General features: G+C 44.3%; 2 protein-coding genes across 6 annotated transcripts; both read left to right on the forward strand.

Moving 5' to 3' along the window:
• Nucleotides 1-400: 400 nt before the first annotated feature.
• On the forward strand, nt 401-4,761 carry LOC121646297 (integrin-linked kinase-associated serine/threonine phosphatase). Of its 5 annotated transcripts, XM_041995208.1 has the most exons (10): nt 403-709; nt 1,283-1,405; nt 1,517-1,634; nt 1,719-1,825; nt 1,898-1,991; nt 2,076-2,163; nt 2,236-2,363; nt 2,454-2,573; nt 4,387-4,468; nt 4,554-4,761. In XM_041995208.1, exons 1-10 carry the CDS (start codon nt 667-669, stop codon nt 4,692-4,694), a joined length of 1,044 nt encoding a protein of 347 aa, XP_041851142.1. In that variant the 5' UTR covers nt 403-666; the 3' UTR covers nt 4,695-4,761. The 5 variants fall into 5 exon arrangements, with proteins under 5 accessions (XP_041851143.1, XP_041851141.1, XP_041851142.1 ...); XM_041995207.1 differs by having other exon boundaries at nt 402-709; nt 2,076-2,363; XM_041995209.1 differs by lacking the exon at nt 4,387-4,468 and having other exon boundaries at nt 401-709; nt 2,076-2,363.
• Nucleotides 4,762-5,436: 675 nt separating this feature from the next.
• On the forward strand, nt 5,437-23,741 carry zgc:162872 (BAR_ACAPs and ArfGap_ACAP domain-containing protein). Its single transcript, XM_041995199.1, has 22 exons — nt 5,437-6,081; nt 8,929-8,986; nt 10,053-10,172; nt 10,242-10,295; nt 11,284-11,342; nt 11,703-11,886; nt 11,966-12,010; nt 12,100-12,195; nt 12,275-12,349; nt 13,687-13,790; nt 13,870-13,921; nt 15,234-15,334; nt 15,412-15,523; nt 15,799-15,992; nt 16,068-16,137; nt 16,220-16,314; nt 16,393-16,481; nt 17,159-17,313; nt 17,386-17,495; nt 17,576-17,686; nt 23,002-23,063; nt 23,149-23,741. The coding sequence occupies exons 1-22, from the start codon at nt 6,029-6,031 to the stop codon at nt 23,319-23,321; spliced, it is 2,172 nt and encodes a 723-aa protein (XP_041851133.1). The 5' UTR covers nt 5,437-6,028; the 3' UTR covers nt 23,322-23,741.
• The last annotated feature ends 2,074 nt before the right edge of the window (nt 23,742-25,815 follow it).

Genomic DNA, 25,815 nt, shown 5'->3' on the forward strand with positions numbered 1-25,815 from the left:
TACACTACCAACAGCGTTATGGGTGAGAGAGCTACCTGTGGTAAGATGGCCGCCAGGCACGGACGTTCGACTTTGTTGGCTGGCAACGCGGACGAGGCATCTAGCGTTCTATATATATCTATGAACCTCCCCACCAGGTGGTGACTGTGATGCACCAGATCCCTGCCTGACCAAAAGAAGCTGAAGCGCCTCTGTCTCAGCATCGCTGTTGCTGGAATTTCAGGTTTGACTCCTGGCCTTCGTCAGGTGTTTATATTTTGAAATGTGATTAATCATAATTAATCCACAGCTATCCTGTGATTAATCACATTGAAAACGTTTACTAGTTTGACAGCCTTAATATAATTTAAAATAACAATGTTGATCGTCCTTACTCTGAGAGAGCTTTTGTTTCGAAAGGAATAACCGGAAGCACTTGCCACTATTGTTGCTAACTGCACGTCCGCCTGCCTTTGAGCTCCGATCAGCGTCTCTGAATCAGAAGTGAATGAAACTCTTAACCAGCAGATTTTACAGCATTTTTGGCCCGTTTTAGATCAGGATTCAGTTTTTAACCGGTAGCACGCGCGCACACACACACCACAGTAATCTGGGTGCAGGACGGACGTTAGCTTCGGTAGCTAGGTAAGTTAGCTTGTTCGCTAACTGCTGGTGAAACCCAGCAGAATGGATCTGTTCGACGACCTTCCAGAACCGACACAGATTTCCGGTAAGTGGACCTGAATGAGGCGCATCCGCTGACTCGGTACCGACAGCAGCTCCGTTAACGTTTCCGGTAAACACCAGAGTTCTGCTGGGATGAATGCTAACGTTAACGTGATGCTAACATTAGCATTGTCTGGAAAATACATAAACAAACATATAAAATAGAATTTAAATGTACATATATAAACAAAGTGGGGTAATTTACATGCAAATATCAAGAATTAATCCTTTAACGGCTGCAGATATAAGAACATGACACGAATCTAAAACTGTTTGTATGAACATCAGAGTGACGGAATAAAGTATTATCAGGTCATGTCATCAGTCAGTTTCCATCCAGGGTGTTTGTATGTGGTCTGGCTTGTCTGATCCTGACCTAATATGTTATATTTGTTAGATTATTTACCAGTGGGTCCATGAAATCTTCCATCAGACATGCGGGAAAATATTTCACGTTTGCACTGATGTTCTTTATGAGCATTTTAAGGAATGTTTACAGGTTTTTGATGCATACATCCAGGTTTTTAGTGTTTTTAAAGGTCTCGTTTGGTCTGTTGCTGATGTAAGTCTTCTTCAGTTCCACCTTCAGCTCTGCCACAGACAACAAAAGATGACGAGGAGGAGAAAACGCTAAAACGGAGGCGAGAGGATGAAGAAGACAAAGAGGAAGAGGAGGAGATCAAGAAAGTTTGTAGAGAAGGTTTTCAGCTGTTCCAGCACAATGTTTGTTTGCTTCCTTTTCTCTCAGATGCTGAGTAAATGGGAACCTGGAGCAAAGGAAGCCGGACTCACGCTGTTTGCTGTCTTGCAGACCTCCCCGTGCTGAAAGCCTACGTGGCGGCGAGGCGTGGCGAGCGCGAGGAGATGCAGGACGCTCACGTGTTGCTGCCCGACATGACCAGCTGTCTGTCGTCGCTGCCGGGGAACGTGTAAGAGCTCCGCCGGTGATGCTCAGGCTGCCGACTCCGGCGGGTCGGGTGTACAGAAACCTGCTGTCTCTCTGTGTCCTGCAGGTCTCGCGTCTCGTACTTCGCCGTGTTTGACGGTCATGGCGGAGCTCGGGCGTCTCGATTCGCTGCTGAACATCTTCACCATAATCTGGCCAAGAAGTTCCCTGCAGGTGAGTTTTCTCTGTGTGTTTTATGCTGTGAAAGTGAGACTCGCCGCCTCTTCAGCCATGATTCTGTTCCAGGAGACGCTGAACATTTAGACAAGCTGATAAAGAAGTGTCTCCTGGACACTTTCCGGCAGACGGATGAAGACTTCCTGAAGAAAGCGTCCAGCCAGTAAGACATTTCTTCCTCTGAGGTGGAGTAAAGTTGCTGTTCTTCAGGTCTGAGCTGCAGAGCTTGTCTGGTTTGTCTGAGCAGGAAGCCGGCGTGGAAGGACGGCTCCACGGCCACCTGCGTGCTGGTGGTGGACGACATGGTGTATGTGGCCAACCTGGGAGACAGCAGGGTGAGCTGGACTCGGTCATGTTGTATCAGGCCTGTGGACATGTGGTCTCAGACGCCGTCTGTCTGTCTGCAGGCGATGTTGTGTCGGACGGAGGCAGCGGACGGACAGGGGAAGGCGGTGACGCTGGCTCTCAGTAAGGAACACAACCCCACCATCTACGAGGAGCGGATGAGGATCCAGAGAGCAGGAGGCAGCGTCAGGTTGGGATTCTAACGCCCGACCTCCTCCGGACTCGTGTCCTCAGGACTGACATAGCTCACCTGTTGGTTTGTGTCTCTGGGTGCTCGCAGGGATGGCCGGGTACTCGGGGTCCTCGAGGTGTCTCGCTCCATCGGAGACGGTCAGTACAAACGCTGTGGAGTCGTCTCCACGCCCGACCTGAGGAGGTGTCAGCTCACAGCCAATGACAGGTAAGAACGGGGCTGCTGATTGGTCGATACCAACAGTTTTGTTTATCCCTGCAGGAGGCTGATTTACTCCTCCGGGAGGCTGATTTACTCATGCGGGAGGCTGATTTACTCCTCCGGGAGGCTGATTTACTCCTCCGGGAGGCTGATTTACTCCTCCGGGAGGCCGATTTACTCATGCGGGAGGCCGATTTACTGCTCCGGGAGGCCGATTTACTGCTCCGGGAGGCCGATTTACTGCTCCGGGAGGCCGATTTACTCCTCCGGGAGGCCGATTTACTCCTGCGGGAGGCCGATTTACTCCTGCGGGAGGCCGATTTACTCATGCGGGAGGCCGATTTACTCCTGCGGGATGCTGATTTACTCCTCCGGGAGGCTGATTTACTCCTCCGGGAGGCCGATTTACTCATGCGGGAGGCCGATTTACTCCTGCGGGAGGCTGATTTACTCCTGCGGGATGCTGATTTACTCCTCCGGGAGGCCGATTTACTCCTGCGGGAGGCCGATTTACTCCTGCGGGAGGCCGATTTACTCATGCGGGAGGCCGATTTACTCCTGCGGGAGGCTGATTTACTCCTCCGGGAGGCTGATTTACTCCTCCGGGAGGCCGATTTACTCATGCGGGAGGCCGATTTACTCAAGCGGGAGGCCGATTTACTGCTCCGGGAGGCCGATTTACTCCTGCGGGAGGCCGATTTACTCCTGCGGGAGGCCGATTTACTCCTGCGGGAGGCCGATTTACTCCTGCGGGAGGCCGATTTACTCAAGCGGGAGGCCGATTTACTCAAGCGGGAGGCTGATTTACTCCTCCGGGAGGCCGATTTACACATGCGGGAGGCTGATTTACTCCTCCGGGAGGCCGATTTACTCATGCGGGAGGCCGATTTACTCCTCCGGGAGGCCGATTTACTCCTCCGGGAGGCTGATTTACTCCTCCGGGAGGCCGATTTACTCCTGCGGGAGGCCGATTTACACCTGTGGGAGGCCGATTTACTCCTCCGGGAGGCTGATTTACTCCTCCGGGAGGCTGATTTACTCATGCGGGAGGCTGATTTACTCCTCCGGGAGGCTGATTTACTCATGCGGTAGGCTGATTTACTCCTCCGGGAGGCTGATTTACTCCTGCGGGAGGCTGATTTACTCATGCGGGAGGCTGATTTACTCATGTGGGAGGCTGATTTACTCCTCCGGGAGGCTGATTTACTCCTCCGGGAGGCTGATTTACTCATGCGGGAGGCTGATTTACTCATGTGGGAGGCTGATTTACTCCTCCGGGAGGCTGATTTACTCATGCGGGAGGCTGATTTACTCATGCGGGAGGCTGATTTACTCATGCGGGAGGCTGATTTACTCATGTGGGAGGCTGATTTACTCATGTGGGAGGCTGATTTACTCATGTGGGAGGCTGATTTACTCCTCCGGGAGGCTGATTTACTCATGTGGGAGGCTGATTTACTCCTCCGGGAGGCTGATTTACTCATGCGGGAGGCTGATTTACTCATGTGGGAGGCTGATTTACTCCTCCGGGAGGCTGATTTACTCATGTGGGAGGCTGATTTACTCCTCCGGGAGGCTGATTTACTCATGTGGGAGGCTGATTTACTCCTCCGGGAGGCTGATTTACTCATGCGGGAGGCCGATTTACTCCTGCGGGAGGCCGATTTACTCATGTGGGAGGCTGATTTACTCATGCGGGAGGCTGATTTACTCATGCGGGAGGCTGATTTACTCATGCGGGAGGCTGATTTACTCCTGCGGGAGGCTGATTTACTCCTGCGGGAGGCCGATTTAAGTGTGTTGTCTGTGCTTTCTGCAGGTTCATCCTTCTGGCCTGTGACGGTTTGTTTAAAGTGTTTTCAGCTGATGAAACGGTCAAGTTTGTCCTCAACGTCCTCCAGGTGTCTCCGTCTTTCTGCAAGTAGAAATCTGTTTTTTTCCAGCTCTGTTCTGGCAGTCCGGGTCTAACCGTGTCCGTCTGTGCAGGAGGGGAACGTGGAGCCCAGGTTGGGTCTGACGGAGGAGGAAACCCGGTTTGAAGCTGCCTGCCAGCAGCTGGCCAGCGAGGCGGTGAGACGCGGCTGCGCCGACAACGTCACCGTCATCCTGGTTTCTATTGGCTGCTGAGCTTCATCACATCACAGCTGACCAACATCTGCTCGTCTTGTTTTCAAATAAAAACGCTTTTTTTTTACCTTTGCTGCCACTAATTCGTTTTCTTTCAGCTGTTTCTGCATGATGCTCACAAAGAAAAGCTTTAACACAAAGGTAGAAAATGGTCGTATGTAGTAGAACAAAACACGACGTTATGACCCCCACGTCAAATCTGTGGCAGAGAAACGTGTTTCTGTAAAAGCAACATGTACGTCTCAGATCAGTAATACTGGAGAAGAAGTTGCTTTTCCGACTGTAAAATTCCCGTTCCTTTTGCCAACACTTCCAAGTCATTCTAACAGGTGATTTCAGGTGTTTAGACCCATTGTCCCTCAAAACACGTCTTTAGGTGTTGCACAGAACCGGGTCCTGGTTGGTTCAGGTTTGGACTGCAGTCCGGAGACAGTCCAGTATCTGTTCAACTGTGTCTGGAAAAATACAAAAACACTCCCAACAAAAATAAATTTCTTCCAGAAAAGAAAACTTGTCATGATAACAAAATCATGAAACTCTGTCATGATTTAGAAAGAAATAGTTAAAGTGAGAGAGTGAGTTAAAGGTCAGAATATTTAATTTTACTTAAAGAAAAAAAAAAAAACTCAAAATATAAAATAAAACTGCAAGGCTTCCTTAGTCAAAACTAAATGAATAAATCCCAATAAAGCTGTAGGGAATAATTTGCTATGTCGACAGATGTAAAAACTTTGATTAAAGTGAAATTATAAACAGTTTAATACATGTGAAAACTCTGACTTTTATGCCTTTTTCCTTTTAATTCTAGTCTTTTGCATGAAGATGTGTCCATAAAAATTTATCATTTTATTTTACCAAAAGTGTAATTCCTCTCCGCTCCGGTAGGTGTCGCTGTCTGAGTGGAACAAACCGGAAACTCGGCGGAATCTGTCGGTTAGCAACAATTGCATCAACAGCCGGGTGCAGAGACAGCTGTTATCCTGAAAACACCACAAACACCGTTTAATTCCACTTCTTGTAGAACCGAACCGACATGCGAACCGAGCCTCGTCGATTTGCTCGATGAGATTCCGTGACTAGGCGCGCGGACAGGACGCTGCCGTCCGGTTCGTATTTACCGAAGCAAGGCGGACCGAGTTGAATCCGGTGCTGAGTTTAATGTCAGAGGCATGAATCATCGGAGTGAGAGCGGAGAGCATCCTGGAGCCGAGCTAACGGGCTAACCGCGGGCAAACTACAGGCTAACAAGCTAATTACGTGCTAACGGTCAGGATGTGGAGGCTTATATGAACTTTATTAACAGCTGAACCCAGCGACAATAACAGAGACGCATCATGGACTCCCTGCTGGACTTTGAGGAGTGCATCAAAGACTCTCCGGACTTCAGGTGATTGTTAATTGTGCATCTGTAACCAAACTAGTTCAGACTAGCTCTTAATTGATCCAAACCACTGATGATGAAACTGAGACGTTTTAAAAGTTTGAACAGGAGCAACAAAAGGCTGGAAAAGTAACTGGTACAAACCAGGCTCTCAGATGGAAAGATGGACAGAAGTTCACCAATCTGAGACAAACCGTGGAACAATTTCACGAAAATGTGTGAAGACGTTGAAGATTGAAACATCTTCACTGTACAATTATGAAACATGAATCTAGAGGAATCTCTGTGCACTGGGGACAAACGCAGCATACCAACCTTTTTTGGAATTGTGGTTTTAGATACGTCTTACATTTCACGTAATTCTTCCAAACTCCATCAGAGATTTTACCATTATCATGATTTATTTTTATATTTTCATGTCAGCATAATAAAATAATATAACAAGTAAACATGATCCTCCTCTGCTGTGTGCAGAGTCTAAATCCTACATATTAACTGTGGATTTCTCTCAGAGAAACAGATGGAAGGCTACAGGACCTCCACCTGGACTCGGGAGGCTTCTTTCATATAAAAATGCTTTTGAACATTTCTTTAGAAAGCAGGAAAACATCTGGCTAGCTCTGACTTCCAGCTGCTGTTTGACACATATAATCCTGGAACCGTGGAAATTAAGACACTAGACCACATCTGGAACTAAATACGCTTCCTGCTACAGACCAGTAAAGACCTCACGCCCAGTCTCTGATGCTGGAACAGAAACTATCCGTCGTCCGCAGAATTTCACCTCCAGTAAATGAGCCGGTCACGTTGCTGGAAGTCGGACAGAATTAGACCAGGAGAAGGTTTAAACTCGGAGTTACGTTGGTTAAACATCGGCAGCATTAACCAGTTACTGAATGTTTCCTTCGTGCTACAAGCTGCTGGTTCTCCTGCAGGAGGTGAAACATGCTGGATGCATTTCAGGCTGCTGAGACGTCCTCCACCGTCACACCTGCCTCATGTTTCATCCCATCAGGAGGATTTAGTCCGTTAGTTTGGAGGGAAAAACTCTTCCTCTGCCGGGCTTTTCCATGAAAACACGGAAGCAGTAACACGTGTGTTGTTTTCCTTCCAGATGTGATCACATGGGCCCACAGTCAGGACATTCAGGATCTTTATGATTAATTAATTTGGCCGTTTAATACTGTGATTAATTATGAAATCAAGTAATTGTGACTTCCCTACTTGTCATGTGGGGTCCCTCAGGGTCCTGTTATGGGTTCTTCCAGTACTAAACCATTAACACTACTGTTATCACTCACCTAGGGGGAGGCGGTTTTTAGATGCAACGCAGAAATGGACGATTCAGAACTGATGTACAAACATTTAAAAATCCATTCTTTAACTGGTAATGAATAATTCTGAGGAAGGAAGTGTAGTGTGTGTGTGGTCAGTGTGCACAGACAAGATGGCCGACCGGACCTGCTGCTGTAAAGGCGGCGGTGTTTGCTCACAGAGTCCGGTTTGTTTGGGCAGGTGTGAAAGAACAAACTGTCAAACAAAGACGCCAACTGTGGTCCGCCTACAAACATAGCTCTCAGTTTGCTTCAAGTGAACCAAATACAGGAAGTGGACTACAATGCAGGGCATTGTGGGTAAACAACTGAAGCGTACATACATGTAGGATGATAGCCGGGACAAATGTCTCGCGGCCAGACGTGGAAGGACTCGATAGAAATATGATCAACCCTAGACCGCTAGGATCCTCCATAAAAACACAGGTTGTCCTGGATTAACCAACAGATGAGCCAGTTTTCTTCTTCGTTGGTATGAAACTATGAGAATCCACGTTAGACGTTTCTACTCAGAACGTAGTCACACATTAATTAGAGATGGGATTTATGGCTCTTTGAAGGGAGCCGGATTTTAAGGAGCCATTCCTTTCAAAAGACTGGCTCATTCTCACAATATCTTACAAAATTTCACAATATAAAAGAATGACAAACAATCAAAATATGTACCTAATAAAATCTACTGTACAAGATTAAATAATTATAGGAAAATATAGATAAAAAAGGATAAACCTGAGCAGTCAGTGCAAATTCTAGTAAATGTTTTGCTTATGTTTTTAATCATGTAAAGAACTTTGTGTTGCTGATGGCATGAACAGCGCTTTATAAATAAAGTTTGATTTGATGAAGGCAATGTTAGAAATTTGTATATAAAAAGAATGGCTCACAAATGAACGGCTCACAGCTGTGAATCGGTTCCCATCGTTCATTTTAAAGAGTCGTTCAAAAGAATCGAATCGTTCATGAACGTCACATCTCTAACATTAATATTGGCTTTACAGCAATAAGTCATGAATGAATGGAATCGTGATGAACCTGAAGATTCCCCCGATCCTCCGTACGGTGCTTCTGAAGTTAATAAACTCTGAAGGTTTATGGAGAAAAACGGGATTTTACGGTAACGAGACAGAAAACGGGACGTTTCTGGAAGCTGTTGGCTTTCAACAGGTCCTGAGCAGTCGCACTTTCGCCCATTTAAACCTGTATTTCTCGCTCTTTTATGGCTTCTTCACACAAATAAAGTTGAAGTGTGATCATTGAGAAGGTCTTTCCACAGAATGTCCTGGTTCTGGTGCAGATATGTGGTAAAAGTTGAGCCAGTAAATTCTGATGTTTGTACATTTATTGATGAAGCGTTGACCTTCTTGTCTTCTTACCTCAGAGTGTCGCTCCCAGTAAACTGTTAGAAATGCAGATTTTGACCCAGCGATGTGTTCAGGCTTTATTTGCGGTCTGAGGGATGTGGTTAACGGTGAAGTTTTCTTCAGCTGGTCTCTGATGATGTTTTCTCCATTTTGTCCAGACTGACTCTGGATCAGTTCGAGGCCGACGTTTCTCTGATGGAGACTCAACTAGACAAGGTACGAACATCTCTGTTAGTTCAACATCTCATGACTGAAAAGCTGCCGCTCTGCCGTCTGGAACGTCATTTACACCCGGCCTGAAACTTCTCATCAGATTATTCGATTTAATTACAAAAAAATGTCAGATTAAATTCCAGTAATCAGTGGTTCGTTTAACAATAAACAATAAAACAAAAAGTTAGGTGTAACGCGTCACTCTCAGTCTGTATATCCTGCGTCTGGTATTACCTGCCGGTACATGAGCAGCGCACCTGTTGATGGCAACAGGAAGGGCAGGAGTCAGCAGAGCAAGGAGCGTTCCTGGCGCTCGTTTGGCACGTAGGCCGCCGGCGTTGACGCGAGGTAACGAACGCTGGAGGCGCTCGTTGGAACTAGAACACGAGGTCAGAGGTAAACATGATGGCAGGTAACTTTGAAGACCGTCTCTCAGAGCTCGTCCTCAGCTACCAGCGTCCGTATAATTCTTTCCTCCTGGTTGCACCGTGATAAACACGCGTGTCTTAACAGCTGGGACCAGATTGGAAGCGTTCTGGGGGCTGATGTCCCAGACATACGATGTGACCAGTACATTGACCTTTTCACTACTTCAAAGTTCAGGTGCTGTGTGCTGCCCCTAGTGGTGACTCCAGAGTGTTTCTGCCCCAACGCTCACGCTCGAGGTCACAGCAGGTTCATCCTAAAACGGATAAAACGTTGATAAGTCGTTGGATAAAGGACAACAGGATCATGCTAATGGTTCCAGTCTAAAACAGAACAGACGCTTGAAGTTAAATGGAGGAGGTGGAGCTCCCTGGAAAGCGGCGGTGACGGGCTCGTTGCCGGGCGTCTGCAGAGCCGACTGACGTGGATGAGGGAACTCGTTCAGGTGTGCTGGAGAAGGTTGAAGATGTCGAGGACTCGACTTGGCACCCCTGCTGTAAAGAGATTTAAAATAAATAAATATTCTTCTACATGGAAGAAAAATGTTCGTACGGTAGCAGATTAGTCAATTATTAAAATAATCTGCAGCCCTAATCTGCGCTCAGATCCAGGTGTGTGTTTAATCACCTGTCTGGCTAAGCAGGTGATGAAGCTGTGCAGGAAGATGGTGGAGGCGGGGCAAACGTACAACTCAGCCAACCAGCTGTTCCTGAGCGGCCTGACCGAGCTCTTCACGTACCACAAGAAGGACGCCATCATCACGGTACGCAGCTCTGAGGAAACACAGCTGATGTGGCGGCGCTGGTGTCTGACTTCCTGTTTCCTTCCTCAGACCTGCCTGAACCAGTTTAACCAGGGCCTGGAGGAGATGCTCAGCTTCCACACTGTGAGTCCAGCCGTGCTCCTGCTCGTTGATCAGAAGTTACCAAAAGGACATGGAAAAGTTTCCTGTTCAGGATTGTGATGTTTTTCCTTTGTCCTGTCGGGGTCAGGGTTCGTTAACGGGTTCTTCTATTACAGTTTAGTTTCTTCTTTCACCTCCAGCTGTGGACAGAATCCGTGTCCGACGTGTTTGTGCTCCGATTCCTCCCGTGGATATCTGAGGGAACATTTTTCATGCACTTTATTTTATTTATGGTGTATTTGTAGGGTTATTTGTAGGATGAAGCACCTCTCACTAAAACGAGTAGCCAAGAGCAGCAGAGTGACTCACAGCCAGCTGATGAAAGAGGGGGCGGAGCTACACCATCCAGTCGTCCCCTGATTGATTTTCTAATCAATAAAAAAATAATTAAATGGGAAAATTCTAACTAAAAGAACATATCTGAACACTAAGAAGATAAAAACAAGAAGTAATGAAAAAGTTACTTTCCCTGGTAAATAGTTACTTCTTCAATGCTGCAAGAACTTTTTCAGAGAATTAGTTTGCAACTTTAGCTAATTCCATTTTTAAAGCAGCTCACCCAGGAAACCTCCCCAGGCAGGTTTCATCCGTCCAGGAGGCATCCCAGCCTGAACCAGTTACTTGCTCTGGTAACAACTTCACTTTTATAATGTAACTCAGTTACTTTTTGCCAGAAGTAACAGGAAGTGTAACTAAGGACTGATGGATTCTGGGTGTTTGAGAGTAGAAGAGGTTAAAAACATGAAACAGTCTTCTTCTGTGTTTATATTCAGCTGCAACACTTAGACTAAACTGGACCAGACTGGACTACAGTGTACCACACCGGATTGAACTGGACTGGACTGGAATGAACTAGACTACACTAAACCAGGCCAGACTGGACCAGACCTGGACTTGACCATCCTGGACTAGCCTGAACTGGACTGGACCAGTGTAGGGGTCTAACATCTGTCGCCTCTTTGTTCTACAGATGTTGTTGGATCAGACTCAGAGAGCCATCAACCAGCAGCTCAGCAACCTCTGCACACAGTGAGTCCAACACGTCTGATTGGTCAGTTTCTGTTGTCATGGTGACATAAACAGAAGCAGAATGTAGCCTTTCATTGATTAGTTGTAACTCTGATTGATGATGATGCTGAGAGTGATGAGGAGGAGGAAGATGATGAGAGTGATGAGCAGGAGGAAGATGATGAGGGTGATGAGGAGGAGAATGATGATGAGAGTGATGATGAAGGTGATGAGGAGGAGGAAGATGAGGAGAATAATGATGAAGGTGATGAGGAGGAGGAAGATGATGAGGGTTAAGAGGAGGAGGAAGATGAGGGTGATGAGGATGATGATGATGATGAAGGTGATGATGATGATGCTGAGGTTTCTGATGTCTCTGAGGTTCCTGCCTCAGCTGGCGGAGACCAGGAAGGAGTTTCTTCGGATCGGTGAGGATCTGGAGACGGCCGCGGTGAAGAACGCTCAGGTGTCTCGTCACAAAGCCGCCGACGGCGAGCAGGCGAGTCACCTGCTGCTGGCGACGCGTAAATGCCACCAGCACTTCGCCCTGGACTACTGCCTGCAGGTAGGACCCGGCTCCGCCGCCCCAGCCCGACGCCGGCGTGCAGGGGGCCGAACTTCACTCTGAACGCTTTGTTTTTCAGCTCAACACCTTCAGAACGCAGCAGAAAATCGACGTCTTAAACTCGGTGAGTCGTTTCGCTGGATCCAATGAAAAACACGAAAAAGTAATTATTGATGAAGCTGTCAGAGAAAAGCTCTCCGTTTGTGTTCTCAGGTGTTTTCCTTCGTCCACGCTCAGTTCACCTTCTTCCACCAAGGCTTCGACCTGCTCAGAGACCTGGAGCCCACCATGAAGACGATGGCGGCGCAGGTTCTGGCCTCCTTCTGTGTTTCCGTCGTTTCAGCAGACGACGGAGCCTCGACTGACTGTGTGTGTGTCTGATCCTCAGCTGTCGCAGCTGTCGGCCGACTGTGCAGCTAAAAGGAAAGAGCTGGAGAACAAACACCTGCTGGTGCAGCAGAGAGTAAGAACATCTGGCCCATTTCTCATGTTTTACTCTCAGGATATAATAAAAAAAAAAAGATGATCACATTTTAAATGCATTTTTTTTAAATGAGGGCAGAAGACACCATCATCTATCCAGGAACGGAGTCCATCGTTCTGCAGAGAGAAGGATTGTTCACAGCAGGAGGAAAAGTTTTTATCTTCAGTTAAACATTAATGAAAAGCCTAAATAATGGGGCAACACCAAGAATAACTTCTTGGAAACTAACAACGACACACTCTCGAGGGTCTGTAGGCCCTGTTCCCCGCGGGCCTTCCTTCGACTGCAGCCTGTGTTTCCACTTTCAGCTCCAGCCTTCATCGATCGCGGCTTTCATCGATCGTGGCTTTCATCGATCGCGGCCTTCATCGATCGTGGCCTTCATCGATCGTGGCTTTCATCGCTCACAGCTTTCACCGATCGTGGCCTTCGTCGATCGTGGCTTTCATCGCTCACAGCTTTCACCGATCGTGGCCTTCGTCGATCGCGGCTTTCATCGATCGCGGCCTTTAGCGATTGCGGCCTTTGCTGGCCTTCCATGGATTGACTTTCACTGATGACGATGCATCATAGACTCTCCAGACCTCAGTCAGCAGGTTCGATGTTAAAGTTCAGGACAGTCCACTTAGAGAAACTGAACCAGTACGGCTTGTTGGAAGGTTGCAGGAGAAAAAAAACAACATGGCAGCACGGTTCAGACGGGCAAAGCTGCATCTTAACAAACCTCCGGACTTCTGGACCAGTGTCCTCCGGACAGACCAGACCAGAGTTTGGTTCTTAAACCCCTCATAGCTGCAGTCAGCACGGTGGTGGAGGGATGATGGTCTGGACTCCTGCAGTCACCGAGTGGACCATGAACTCCTCCAAGTCAGGTGCGAGTCTGTCCATCAGCTAAAGCTGAAACCGTCTCGTGCTGCTGGACAAAGATCCCAAACACAGCAGCAGATCCACACCAGACCTGGTCCATCAGAGTCCAGACCTCATCCTGACTGAGATGCTGAGGTGGGACCTTCAGATGCTGCAGAACACATTGAGCTGAAGCAACGCTGGAAACGAGTGGAGCAAAATTCCTCCACAACCATGAGAGAGCCTGATGGCGTCATCCAGAAAGCCTGGACGGCAGCTACCTGCATCTGGAGGAGCTTCTAGAAGCTGCTGGATCCTCCTCTGATGTTTGCTTTCTGTTCCGTAAATAATGAGACCAGGAGATCTGAAGTATTCTCGATCTGAAGTTGGACAGACGGAATTTTAAGATCCAGGTGATTTTATTCTGTCCTGATTCTGAGATCTTTATGTGACTGTGTCTTTGTGTTTAGGATGCTTCAGGTGAGCCGATGGTCAGCCCAAGTCCTGAGAGTGCCGACATCATCCAGGGTTACCTGTTCAAACGTTCCAGGAGGAAATCCAAAACCTGGAAAAGGTACGGAGTCACTGCTCTTCTTTTCCTCCAGATCTCACCGTTTCCAGTTCAACCGAGATCTTTTTCTACCTTGTTCCAGATGCTGGTTCACCCTCCGAGACAACCAGCTGACCTACAGGAAGTCACACAAGGTAACGCCTGGCCTGTTGATAACTGATCGTTTCTGTTTACACTGATCCTCCAATCGGCTCTCAATCATGCTTCAGCTGTAGAAATACATCTGTTTCAGTAACTTCATGATTATTTTAACGGATCACGTTCAACTTTTTCAAGCTGAAATTAGATGTTCAAGCTGGTTAAATTTAAAGCCAGAATCTAACCGTTAAAAAAAGAGAGAGATAAATCAGACTTCTGATTCCGACTAAAATCAAAATATTCCGAGAGATAAACCCGCTGGTCATGTGACCTGAAGCTCCGGGAAGACGTCTGGTTGCATCAGCGAGGGAAGCCGGCGCGGTGAGTTCCCGCACAAAGTCCGGCCTTAAAAGCTGCTCACATGTCAGCATGTTACACGTTTGTTTAAATAACTAATTTTATACAAGCCATTAAATGTTATTTGTTTAAATAAGTAAATTTAATAATTAACTTTGTTCCAACTCGAATGTCAGTTAACATATTTAACAGATTTTAACTATTTAAAATTTGTCACAATTTTACATTCATTTAAAAAAATAACATTTTAATAATTTAAGATAAATATTTTTTGTTTAAATAATTACATTTGTTCCAATTTAAATTTCAAAAACTTTAAATTAAAACAAAGAAATTGACTAAATCAAACAATAAAATCTGCCTGGTCCAGTCCAGTCTGGTCTGGTCCAGTCTGGTTTTGGCCTGGTCCTGTCTGGTTTGGCCTGGTCCAGTTTGGCCTGGTCTAGTCTGGTTTGGCCTGGCCCAGTCTGGTCAAGTCCAGTCTTGTCCATTCCAGTCTGGTTTGGCCTGGTCCAGTTTGGCCTGCTCCAGTCTGGTTTGGCCTGGTCCAGTCTGGTCCATTCCAGTCTGGTTTGGCCTGGTCCAGTCTGGGCTAGTCCAGTGGTTTGGCCTGGTCCAGTCTGGTCCATTCCAGTCTGGTTTGGCCTGGTCCAGTTTGGCCTGGTCTAGTCTGGTTTGGCCTGGTCCAGTCTGGTTTGGCCTGGTCCAGTCTGGTCTGGTCCAGTCTGGTCCATTCCAGTCTGGTTTGGCTTGGTCCAGTCTGGTCTGGTCCAGTCTGGTTTGGCCTGGTCCAGTCTGGTCCAGTCCAGTCTGGTTTGGCTTGGTCCAGTCTGGTCTGGTCCAGTCTGGTTTGGCCTGGTCTAGTCTGGTCTGGTCCATTATAATATCTTCTTCAGCTAAAAATAAGCACCTACACTAGTTCAGTGTTTCTGTTACTAGAGTTGATGGATGTTCATGGCTGTTGTAATGTTGTGGTTCTGTTACCATGGTGATGAAGTATCTTCCCTGCAGGAGGTGGCGGCGGTTCTGTTTGAGGACCTCCGGCTGTGCGCCGTCAAACCTCTGGAACATGTCGACCGCCGGTTCTGCTTTGAGCTGCTCTCCGTCCAGAAGTGAGACCACCGCACATTAAACACACCACACGGGCTGAGTCAGGTCGCCATGGTGACGCAATGCGTGTGTGTTTCAGGTGCTGTGCTCTGCAGGCCGACTCGGAGCAGCTGAAGCAGGCCTGGCTCAGCGCCCTGCAGGGCAGCATCGACCTCGCCTACAGAGAGAGAACCGACCCTCAGATCACACAGGCAGCCTACAACACACTCTTCATCACTCGCACTCTTCCTCACTTGCGCTCTTCCTCACTCACAGTCTTCCTCACTCACACTCTTTAATAGATTGCGGCCTTTGTTGTTGACGCCCTTCATCAGTTGAACTCTTCATCGGGTCCTTCTTTGCTCCGCCTCTTGCCGATCGGACCCTTCGTCTCTCACACTCCTCACGACTCCTCCTCACACACCGATTCAGCAAAACATCAACATTTCACATATTTCTGAGCTGCGATGTCTCTTTTTGTCTACAGGTGAAAGAGCCGCCCCCCCTGCAGCCGGGCGGTGACGCTTCACCTCGGCCCTCCGCTCAGAGGCCGGCGGTGCTGGCCGCGGCCCTCGGGGGCCCCGGGAACCAGCAGTGCTGCGACTGTGGGGAGGAGGAGCCTCGCTGGGCCTCCGTCAATCTGGGAGTCACCATGTGCATCGAATGCTCGGGTATCCACAGGTGAGTCTCCGCCTCCATCAGCTGACGTCAACGAGCCACACGCACATCTGTGATTCTGTGTGTGTGTGTTTGCAGGAGCCTCGGCGTGCACGTGTCCAAGGTGCGCTCTCTCACTCTGGACTCCTGGGAGGCCGAACAGCTGAAGGTGAAAGATGCTGAAAATAGACCTCTGAATGTGTCTTCTGAATCTGCTCTCCAGTGAACCCGTTCTTCTTCTTCTTCTGCAGCTGCTGTGTGTTCTGGGAAACGATGTCATGAACCGGATCTATGAGGCGCGGTGTTCAGAGGAGGGCGGGGCCAAACCCCAAGCCGACAGCCCACGGTACGTCTCCTGACTCTGATGGAGGGATGATGTTTGAGGTGAACATGATGAGAAGTGTTCAGTCTCTTCTTCTTTCAGATCAGAGAAGGAGACGTGGATCAAAGACAAATACGTGGAGAAGAGGTTCGTGCAGCGCAGCAGCTCACATGGAGCTCATAAATCCAACGGTCAGTGAAGCATCCTCATCTTATTCCTTTATTTTCCACACAGTAAACAGCTGATGAAAGGGTTCATTTTCTGCTGTGTGTTTTTTCAAATCTGCATTTTTTTTTAAATGGGAGACAAAGAAAATCTGCAGATTTTCAGCTTTTTTTCCTTGTTCTTCATCCTGTTGCACCACAGGGCATGGACAGGCTGTAAACAGGCTGTAAACAGGCCTGATTACCGCCCTGAACATCCCCAGCGACGCGTGGCTGCTGGGGTCAAACTTTTTACAGTTAAAGGCGTCATGACTTCAGGAATTTGGTCCCAAAACCTTTAAAAGAAAAATGAAAACATGAATAAAAAGGGCAGAAGTCTGTTATCGTGATGTCTCAGCTGGTTTCTCTCGGATAAATTCAGACGTTGCCGCTTCGCTCGGGCCTCCTCTTCCTCATTCTTCAGCCTCCACTTCATCCCTGTTCCGTTCGTTCCCGTCCACTCTGAGACATGAGCTGAGATAAAGCAGGTTAAAGGGAAGTGGGAGGAATTCATCCTCATTTTCACAGCAGGAGCAGCTGCAGTCTAAAGGTTCGGTTCTGTGTCTCTAAGGGGCCAGAACCATCGCAGCGGCGCTTTAAGGGCCTGAAGAAGAGGCCACACAACACGACACCATTAAAAATGAGGATTTCTCCTTCTGTGTCAGAGTCTAGGAGAAACGAGGCAGGGCTGCGTCTGTATCGGGCTTCTGTGGCAGGAGACCTTGTTGCCATGGCGACGGCGCTGGCCCAGGGGGCGGAGGTAAACGGGAGCATCGGCGAGGAGGAGGGACGGACGGCGCTGATCGGAGCCGCCGTCGGGGTGAGTGGGAGCAGAATCGCGCTGGCCTCACAGCGTGGACTCAGCTGATGTGTTTCTCTGTGTCGCCTGCAGGGGTCGCTGTCGGCCTGCGAGTTCCTGCTGCAGAATGGCGCCAACGTCAACCACCGAGACCTGAGGGGACAGGGAGCGCTGCACGCCGCCGCCACCGCCGGACACACCGGGTAAACACACACACACAGACAGTTGCTGATGTGACACTTAAAGTGGATTCAACATGGTGGATTTTCATTGGTCGAGGTAGACAGGTGTGTCTCCTGCTGAGGAGAGGAGCCAACCAGTACGCTGTGGATGAGAGAGGTCACGACCCACTGGCCATCGCCGTGGAAACGGCCCACGCTGACATCGTTACGCTGTGAGTAGAACGCGGTGAGCTGGTTCACCAACATCCTGATGTTCACCTTCAGATCCTGGACCTGACTCTGGATCCGATTCTGGACGTGATGACATGTTAGAAAACATGTCATCATCATGTTGTTTATATAATAATAATAATAATAATAATAATAATATTAATAATAATAATACATTTTATTTGTGCCTTTCTTGACACTCAAGGGGTTTACAAGATAAAACACAAGAAAACTCATAATTAAAAGGATAGATAGATAAAAGGCTAGATAAATAAAAGGATAGATAGATAAAAGGATAGATAGATAGATAAAAGGATAGATAGATAAAAGGCTAGATAAATAAAAGGATAGATAGATAAAAGGATAGATAGATAGATAAAAGGATAGATAGATAAAAGGCTAGATAAATAAAAGGATAGATAGATAAAAGGATAGATAGATAGATAAAAGGATAGATAGATAAAAGGATAGATAGATAAAAGGCTAGATAAATAAAAGGATAGATAGATAAAAGGATAGATAAATAAAAGGATAGATAGATAAAAGGATAGATAGATAAAAGGATAGATAAATAAAAGGATAGATAGATAAAAGAATAGATAGATAAAAGAATAGATAAATAAAAGGATAGATAGATAAAAGAATAGATAGATAAATAAAAGGATAGATAAAAGGATAGATAAAAGAATAGATAGATAAAAGGATAGATAGATAAAAGGATAGATAGATAAAAGAATAGATAAATAAAAGAATAGATAGATAAAAGAATAGATAAATAAAAGGATAGATAAAAGGATAGATAAAAGAATAGATAGATAAAAGGATAGATAGATAAAAGGATAGATAGATAAAAGGATAGATAGATAAAAGAATAGATAAATAAAAGAATAGATAGATAAAAGGATAGATAGATTGATAAAAGGATAGATAGATAAAAGGATAGATAGATAAAAGGATAGATTGATAAAAGGATAGATAGATAAAAGGATAGATAGATGAAAGGATAGATAGATAAAAGGCTAGATAAATAAAAGAATAGATAGATAAAAGAATAGATAGATAAAAGGATAGATAGATAAAAGGATAGATAAATAAAAGGATAGATAGATAAAAGAATAGATAGATAAAAGAATAGATAAATAAAAGGATAGATAGATAAAAGAATAGATAGATAAAAGAATAGATAAATAAAAGGATAGATAAAAGAATAGATAGATAAAAGGATAGATAGATAAAAGGATAGATAGATAAAAGAATAGATAAATAAAAGAATAGATAGATAAAAGAATAGATAAATAAAAGAATAGATAGATAAAAGAATAGATAAATAAAAGGATAGATAAAAGGATAGATAAAAGAATAGATAGATAAAAGGATAGATAGATAAAAGGATAGATAGATGAAAGGATAGATAGATAAAAGGATAGATAGATAAAAGAATAGATAGATAAAAGAATAGATAAATAAAAGAATAGATAGATAAAAGGATAGATAGATAGATAAAAGGATAGATTGATAAAAGGATAGATAGATAAAAGGATAGATTGATAAAAGGATAGATTGATAAAAGGATAGATAGATAAAAGGATAGATTGATAAAAGGATAGATAGATAAAAGGATAGATTGATAAAAGGATAGATAGATAAAAGGATAGATAGATGAAAGGATAGATAGATAAAAGGATAGATAGATAAAAGGCTAGATAGATAAAAGAATAGATAGATAAAAGAATAGATAGATAAAAGGATAGATAGATAAAAGGATAGATAGATAAAAGGATAGATAGATAAAAGGATAGATAGATAGATAAAAGGATAGATAGATAAAAGGCTAGATAGATAAAAGGATAGATAGATAAAAGGATAGATAAATAAAAGGATAGATAGATAAAAGGATAGATAAATAAAAGGATAGATAGATAAAAGGATAGATAGATAAAAGGATAGATAAATAAAAGGATAGATAGATAAAAGAATAGATAGATAAAAGAATAGATAAATAAAAGGATAGATAGATAAAAGAATAGATAGATAAAAGAATAGATAAATAAAAGGATAGATAAAAGGATAGATAAAAGAATAGATAGATAAAAGGATAGATAGATAAAAGGATAGATAGATGAAAGGATAGATAGATAAAAGGATAGATAGATAAAAGAATAGATAAATAAAAGAATAGATAGATAAAAGGATAGATAGATAGATAAAAGGATAGATTGATAAAAGGATAGATAGATAAAAGGATAGATTGATAAAAGGATAGATAGATAAAAGGATAGATTGATAAAAGGATAGATAGATAAAAGGATAGATAGATGAAAGGATAGATAGATAAAAGGCTAGATAAATAAAAGGATAGATAGATAAAAGGATAGATAGATAAAAGGGTAGATAGATAAAATGATAGATAAAAGGGTAGATAGATAAAAGGATAGATAAATAAAAGGATAGATAGATAAAAGGATAGATAAATAAAAGAATAGATAGATAAAAGGATAGATAGATAAAAGGATAGATAAATAAAAGGATAGATAGATAAAAGGATAGATAGATAAAAGGATAAATAGATAAAAGGGTAGGTAGATAAAAGGCTAGATAGATAAAAGGATAGATAAAGGGATAGATAGATAAAAGGATAGATAGATAAAAGGATAAATAGATAAAAGGGAGATAGATAAAAGGATAGATAGATAAAAGGCTAGATAAATAAAAGGATAGATAGATAAAAGGATAGATAGATAAAAGGATAGATAGATAAAAGGCTAGATAGATAAAAGGATAGATAAATAAAAGGATAGATAGATAAAAGGATAGATAGATAAAAGGATAGACAAATAAAAGGATAGATAAAGGGATAGATAGATAAAAGGCTAGATAGATAAAAGGATAGATAGATAAAAGGATAGATAGATAAAAGGATAGATAGATAAAAGGATAAATAGATAAAAGGGAGATAGATAAAAGGATAGATAGATAAAAGGCTAGATAAATAAAAGGATAGATAGATAAAAGGATAGATAGATAAAAGAATAGATAGATAAAAGGATAGATAGATAAAAGGATAGATAGATAAAAGGCTAGATAGATAAAAAGATAGATAAATAAAAGGATAGATAGATAAAAGAATAGATAAATAAAAGAATAGATTGATTAAAGGATAGATAGATAAAAAGATAGATAGATAAAAGGGTAGATAGATAAAAGGATAGATAAATAAAAGGATAGATAGATAAAAGTATAAAAAGGTAAAAGGGTAGATAGATAAAAGGATAGATAAATAAAAGGATAGATAGATAAAAAGATAGATAAATAAAAGAATAGATAGATAAAAGGATAGATAGATAAAAGGATAGATAGATAAAAGGATAGATAGATAAAAGGATAGATAAATAAAAGGATAGATAGATAAAAGGATAGATAAAAGGATAGATAGAAAAAAGGCTAGATAAATAAAAGGATAGATAGATAAAAGAATAGATAGATAAAAGGATAGATAGATAAAAGGCTAGATAAATAAAAGGCTAGATAAAAGGATAGATAAATAAAAGGCTAGATAAATAAAAGGATAGATAGATAAAAGGATAGATAGATAAAAGGATAGATAGATAAAAGGATAAATAGATAAAAGGGTAGATAGATAAAAGGATAGATAGATAAAAGGCTAGATAAATAAAAGGCTAGATAGATAAAAGGATAGATAGATAAAAGGATAAATAGATAAAAGGATAGATAGATAAAAGGATAGATAGATAAAAGGATAGATAAATAAAAGGATAGATAAATAAAAGGCCAGATAAAAGGCTAGATAAATAAAAGAATAGATAGATAAAAGGATAGATAGATAAAAGGATAAATAGATAAAAGGGTAGATAGATAAAAGGATAGATAGATAAAAGGCTAGATAGATAAAAGGATAGATAAATAATAGGATAGATAGATAACAGGATAGATAGATAAAAGGATAGAAAGATAAAAGATGCATAAAGACCAGAAGCGCTGTGAGATATTACAGGGGGAATGCCAGTTGGAACAGATGTGTTTAGAGTTTGGATTTGAACAGCTGTATTGAATCAGAGTTGCAGAGGTCTGGAGGGAGATGAGGAACAGAGCAGTTGAAAGCTCTGTTCCCATGGTAACAAGGAGGGCGGGGGGCACAGTGAGGTGGATGAGGAGGAGGATCTGAGGGAACGGACTGGTATGGAGACATGGAGGAGATCAGAAAGGTAGGGAGGAGCGAGGTGATGGATGGCCATGTAGGTGAACAGCAGGATTTGTAGTGGATGCGGTAGGTGACGGGGAGCTGGTGGAGCTGCTGCAGGACAGGGGTGATGTGACTGGTGGAGGCAGTTCTTGTGATGACCCGGGCTGCTGCATTCTGAACCAGTTGAAGTTTTTTGGGGAAGACCGAACAGAAGCGAGTTGCAGTAATCAAGATCGCTCTGCTGCAGGCTCCTCCCACAGCCAGTATCGCTCTGCTGCAGGCTCCTCCCACAGCCAGTATCGCTCTGCTGCAGGCTCCTCCCACAGCTCCAACCACTTTGGCTTTCTTCAGCGCGAGTTGCAAACACCTCTCAAGTTATGGGCTGGACAAACGGGATGCGACGTGGCTCCTTCTCCATCATTTTCTATGGAACTTGCGTGATGAGGTGAAAATGGCTGCCCTCCTCCAGCCAAGTGACAGGCCACATTCGTGCATGTGAAATGTTGCGCTTGTTCACATAGACGTGCACACGGGGGATTGCGACGCGAAACAAGAAAATAAAAAAAATGTTCCATTTTAGCAGCTCCCAGAGACACAAAGAGACAAACGTTATGAACAAACAGAACTTTGTTTTCTTGCCAAGGACCAGCGCTGAGTTAACTCAGTGAACAACCCAGACTTAAGAACCTCATCACCACTCTGCCATTTCGTCTCCATGTCAGTCGAGTGTCTCTCCTGCCCTGTGTGATGAGGATGATGAGGGTGTTGTGAAGGACGTGGCTACAGTCCAACGTTTCACCACCGCTACGGACCTGTGGTCGAGCCGGATATGAGGCGGATTTCAACGTGAAAACAAAATGTCTCCAGTCTAATTTTTTCCAGATCACACTGGGCAGAACAGAGCTGCTGGTCTGAGACAAACTACAGTATACTGGGACCTGGTCTGGAACTAGTCCGGATTACCACAGACCACGCTTCACATGTCACACTGGCTGCCTAAACACCCCCCTTTCTCTAATCATGTTAAATAATCGAGATCTCAGTTTCACTAGAAAACAATTGTGATTTTCATGTTTCCCATAATCGGGCAGCCCTACTGTGATGGGTGTGTTTCAGGCTGCGGATGGCCCGGATGAACGAGGAGATGCGGGACTCGGACGGGATCTTCGGCGCCGCAGGTCAGTCGTCCGATCCTCCCACACTGCGCTCCTTTCTCTGACTTTTAACCTGAACCCTGAACGCAGCCATTCTGTCGTCCCTCAGGAGACGATGAGACGTTTCAGGACATCTTCAGAGACTTCAGCGACATGGCGTCACATGACCCGGAGAAGCTCAGCAGACGAGGTTTCAGCCGGGGAGGCAATGAGGAGGAGGATGAAGAGGAGGGAGGAAGAGGAGGAGGGATTCTGAACAGTGTTGAAAAGACGTCTGAATGAAAGAAACGAGATGGGGTTACCATAGTAACGGGTAGGATGGACAGGTGTTAACTAAGAAGAGGCGAGCGGATTGGACCAGAGGGACAGTTTGTCTTCTTGGATTAAAGGGATGTGTCACGCTGTTTCCTGTCCCCAGAAACACGTTCAGATGAAGCAGCTTCCTGACAAACGGATCCGGTTTTTCCTTCGTTCTTCCTGCTGCAGCATCACTTCAAACCGGTTTGTACCGGTTTAATCGTCCCAGCATCAGTCCGCTGGTTCGCAGCGAGGCGTCCACTCCGTACATACTAACGCACAGATTTAACCCTTAAAACTCCAGGACTGCCTGTTTATTTTAATCTAAACCAGTCTGTAGCAGCTATTAATCCCAGTATAAACCAGTCTGTAGCAGCTATTAATCCCAGTATAAACCAGTCTGTAGCAGCTATTAATCCCAGTATAAACCAGTCTGTAGCAGCTATTAATCCCAGTATAAACCAGTCTGTAGCAGCTATTAATCCCAGTATAAACCAGTCTGTAGCAGCTATTAATCCCAGTATAAACCAGTCTGTAGCAGCTTTTAATCCCAGTATAAACCAGTCTGTAGCAGCTTTTAATCCCAGTATAAACCAGTGTGTAGCAGCTTTTAATCCCAGTATAAACCAGTCTGTAGCAGCTTTTAATCCCAGTATAAACCAGTCTGTAGCAGCTGTCAGACTGGGAGGTAAAATGATGTAAAATGAATGTATGAATAGATGTAGCAGCATAAAGGTCGACCAGAAGAAGAAAGCAGAATTTATTACTAACAGAACTTTGTAGAAATAACACACAGATCAACAGTGACCAAACCTTTTCTCATCTCATCGTTCTCTCAAGTTTTGGCTTTCAGGAGAAAAAATATTGTTATTGAAACAAACACACAACAGAAACTATTTCCATGTTTCCACTTTTTCCTCATTTCCAGTTATTCCTGCTACTATTTACCTGCTATCCTCACTAAACCAACTCCAGCTCAGCTGCTTTGTGGCGCCACCGTGCATCAGAAACGTCTTCTTGGCTTTATTCCAGCCATAGAGGAGCATTATTTTTCTTCTTTTCACACACACATAGAACTTTCTGCTCACTGGTTGATCTTTGGCTGCTCCTGATTGGACGTTACCGTCAATCTAAGCTCTCTGATTGGTGGAAAGTCTGACAGGAAGTGGCTTCATCATCATGTCCAGGTCTAAATAGAGGTCTCTTAGCAACATAGTAGTGATGGTGATGTTTTTATGATGAAATGTGATAAATAATGATGTTATCATGGATCATTGTGGATTTACCAGATAGAGTCTCTGAATAAAACTACATTTAGTGGCTGGATTGTAAACCTCCTGGACGGGATAAAAATTCCTGGAAAATGTCCGTAGATCAGCTAAAGGATAAAATATCCATCACATTTACCCCACAGAGATACACACCACCGCTCCTGGTGGAGGAGGAGATAGACTTCGAGGAGATTTGATGGAGTTTTAAGGGTTAATGACGGACGTTTAAAGGTCCACTGAGAACCATCCTGAGAATTTCCTCCCGAGTCATTTTAATCCAGAATTAGCTGCTTTTATTCCAACTAACTGGATTTAAAAGAACTCAGATTAAAGCTGAATAATAAGTTTTTTAAATAAATTAATCAAATGATCAGAAGAAAAGTTTAGTTTAACATAAAATCTGGGTTTCCTGAGTCATCAGGGAGTCCTGACAGCTTCTCCAACAGGAAGAGGGATCAGAATGAAGAACGTAGAACTGATCCTGGTGAGGAGGAAAAGGTCTTTAACAGGACTTCAAAATGTCCTTAATCTGTTTATTTAACCAGCCGATGATGGAAACGAGCCGGACGGCAGAGCAGCTCGTTTCCATCATCAGCACACGGAAGATAGAACCTGTTATTTATTTATACACGGAGGGAATATCACGACATTCCACGTTAAACCGGATCCCTCCTCGTTCCTCCGCTCTTCCTCTACTGTCTCTTGTGGCCGTTCTGCTCAGACTTTCCTCCTGCCATCGGAACTTCGTTCATTCAGGAAAGCGTTTAGATTTTATTAAAATCGAAGCTTTCTGGTCGTCACACCTTCAAGTTACGAGTTCACCTGTGGACACCTGCGGGGCCCGGTTTAAAGGGCGGGAAAACGTCGACGTGAAGGCGCAGGGAACGATTCACCTTCCAGCTGGAAACTTCTGGAACATCAGGATCAGTTTTCTCTCAAAGTGACTCAGCCACGACAACCACTGCTGTGACATCACTTCCTGTTTCCTCTGACAGATTGGTGGACTTGTGGTGGACTCGCTGGGGCTCGTCGTGGACTTGTTGGAGTTTTTAACTGATGCTGCTAAATAAAAAACCACTGAACCTGTTGAGAGTTTGTCCACATTAACAGGGATCACGGAACCCGACTGAGCCCACATCACCGGGTCCTTCACCCATCAGCTGATCAGCCGGGAAAATTCTGGAAGCTGTGACGTACCTTTATCCGTG

Source organism: Melanotaenia boesemani, chromosome 9, assembly GCF_017639745.1.
Source record: "Melanotaenia boesemani isolate fMelBoe1 chromosome 9, fMelBoe1.pri, whole genome shotgun sequence".
NCBI classification, from domain to species: domain Eukaryota; kingdom Metazoa; phylum Chordata; class Actinopteri; order Atheriniformes; family Melanotaeniidae; genus Melanotaenia; species Melanotaenia boesemani.

What these genes read in the sequence shown, in the direction of transcription:
- LOC121646297 (XM_041995207.1), top strand. Translation starts at nt 667, where the DNA reads ATGGATCTGTTCGACGACCTTCCAGAACCGACACAGATTTCCG. An exon ending in AGAACCGACACAGATTTCCG is followed by an intron (nt 710 to 1,282) that starts GTAAGTGGACCT and finishes AGTCTTCTTCAG; the next exon opens with TTCCACCTTCAGCTCTGCCA. An exon ending in AGAGCAGGAGGCAGCGTCAG is followed by an intron (nt 2,364 to 2,453) that starts GTTGGGATTCTA and finishes GGGTGCTCGCAG; the next exon opens with GGATGGCCGGGTACTCGGGG.
- zgc:162872 (XM_041995199.1), top strand. Translation starts at nt 6,029, where the DNA reads ATGGACTCCCTGCTGGACTTTGAGGAGTGCATCAAAGACTCTCCGGAC. An exon ending in AGAAGGACGCCATCATCACG is followed by an intron (nt 10,173 to 10,241) that starts GTACGCAGCTCT and finishes TTCCTTCCTCAG; the next exon opens with ACCTGCCTGAACCAGTTTAA. An exon ending in CGGGATCTTCGGCGCCGCAG is followed by an intron (nt 23,064 to 23,148) that starts GTCAGTCGTCCG and finishes GTCGTCCCTCAG; the next exon opens with GAGACGATGAGACGTTTCAG.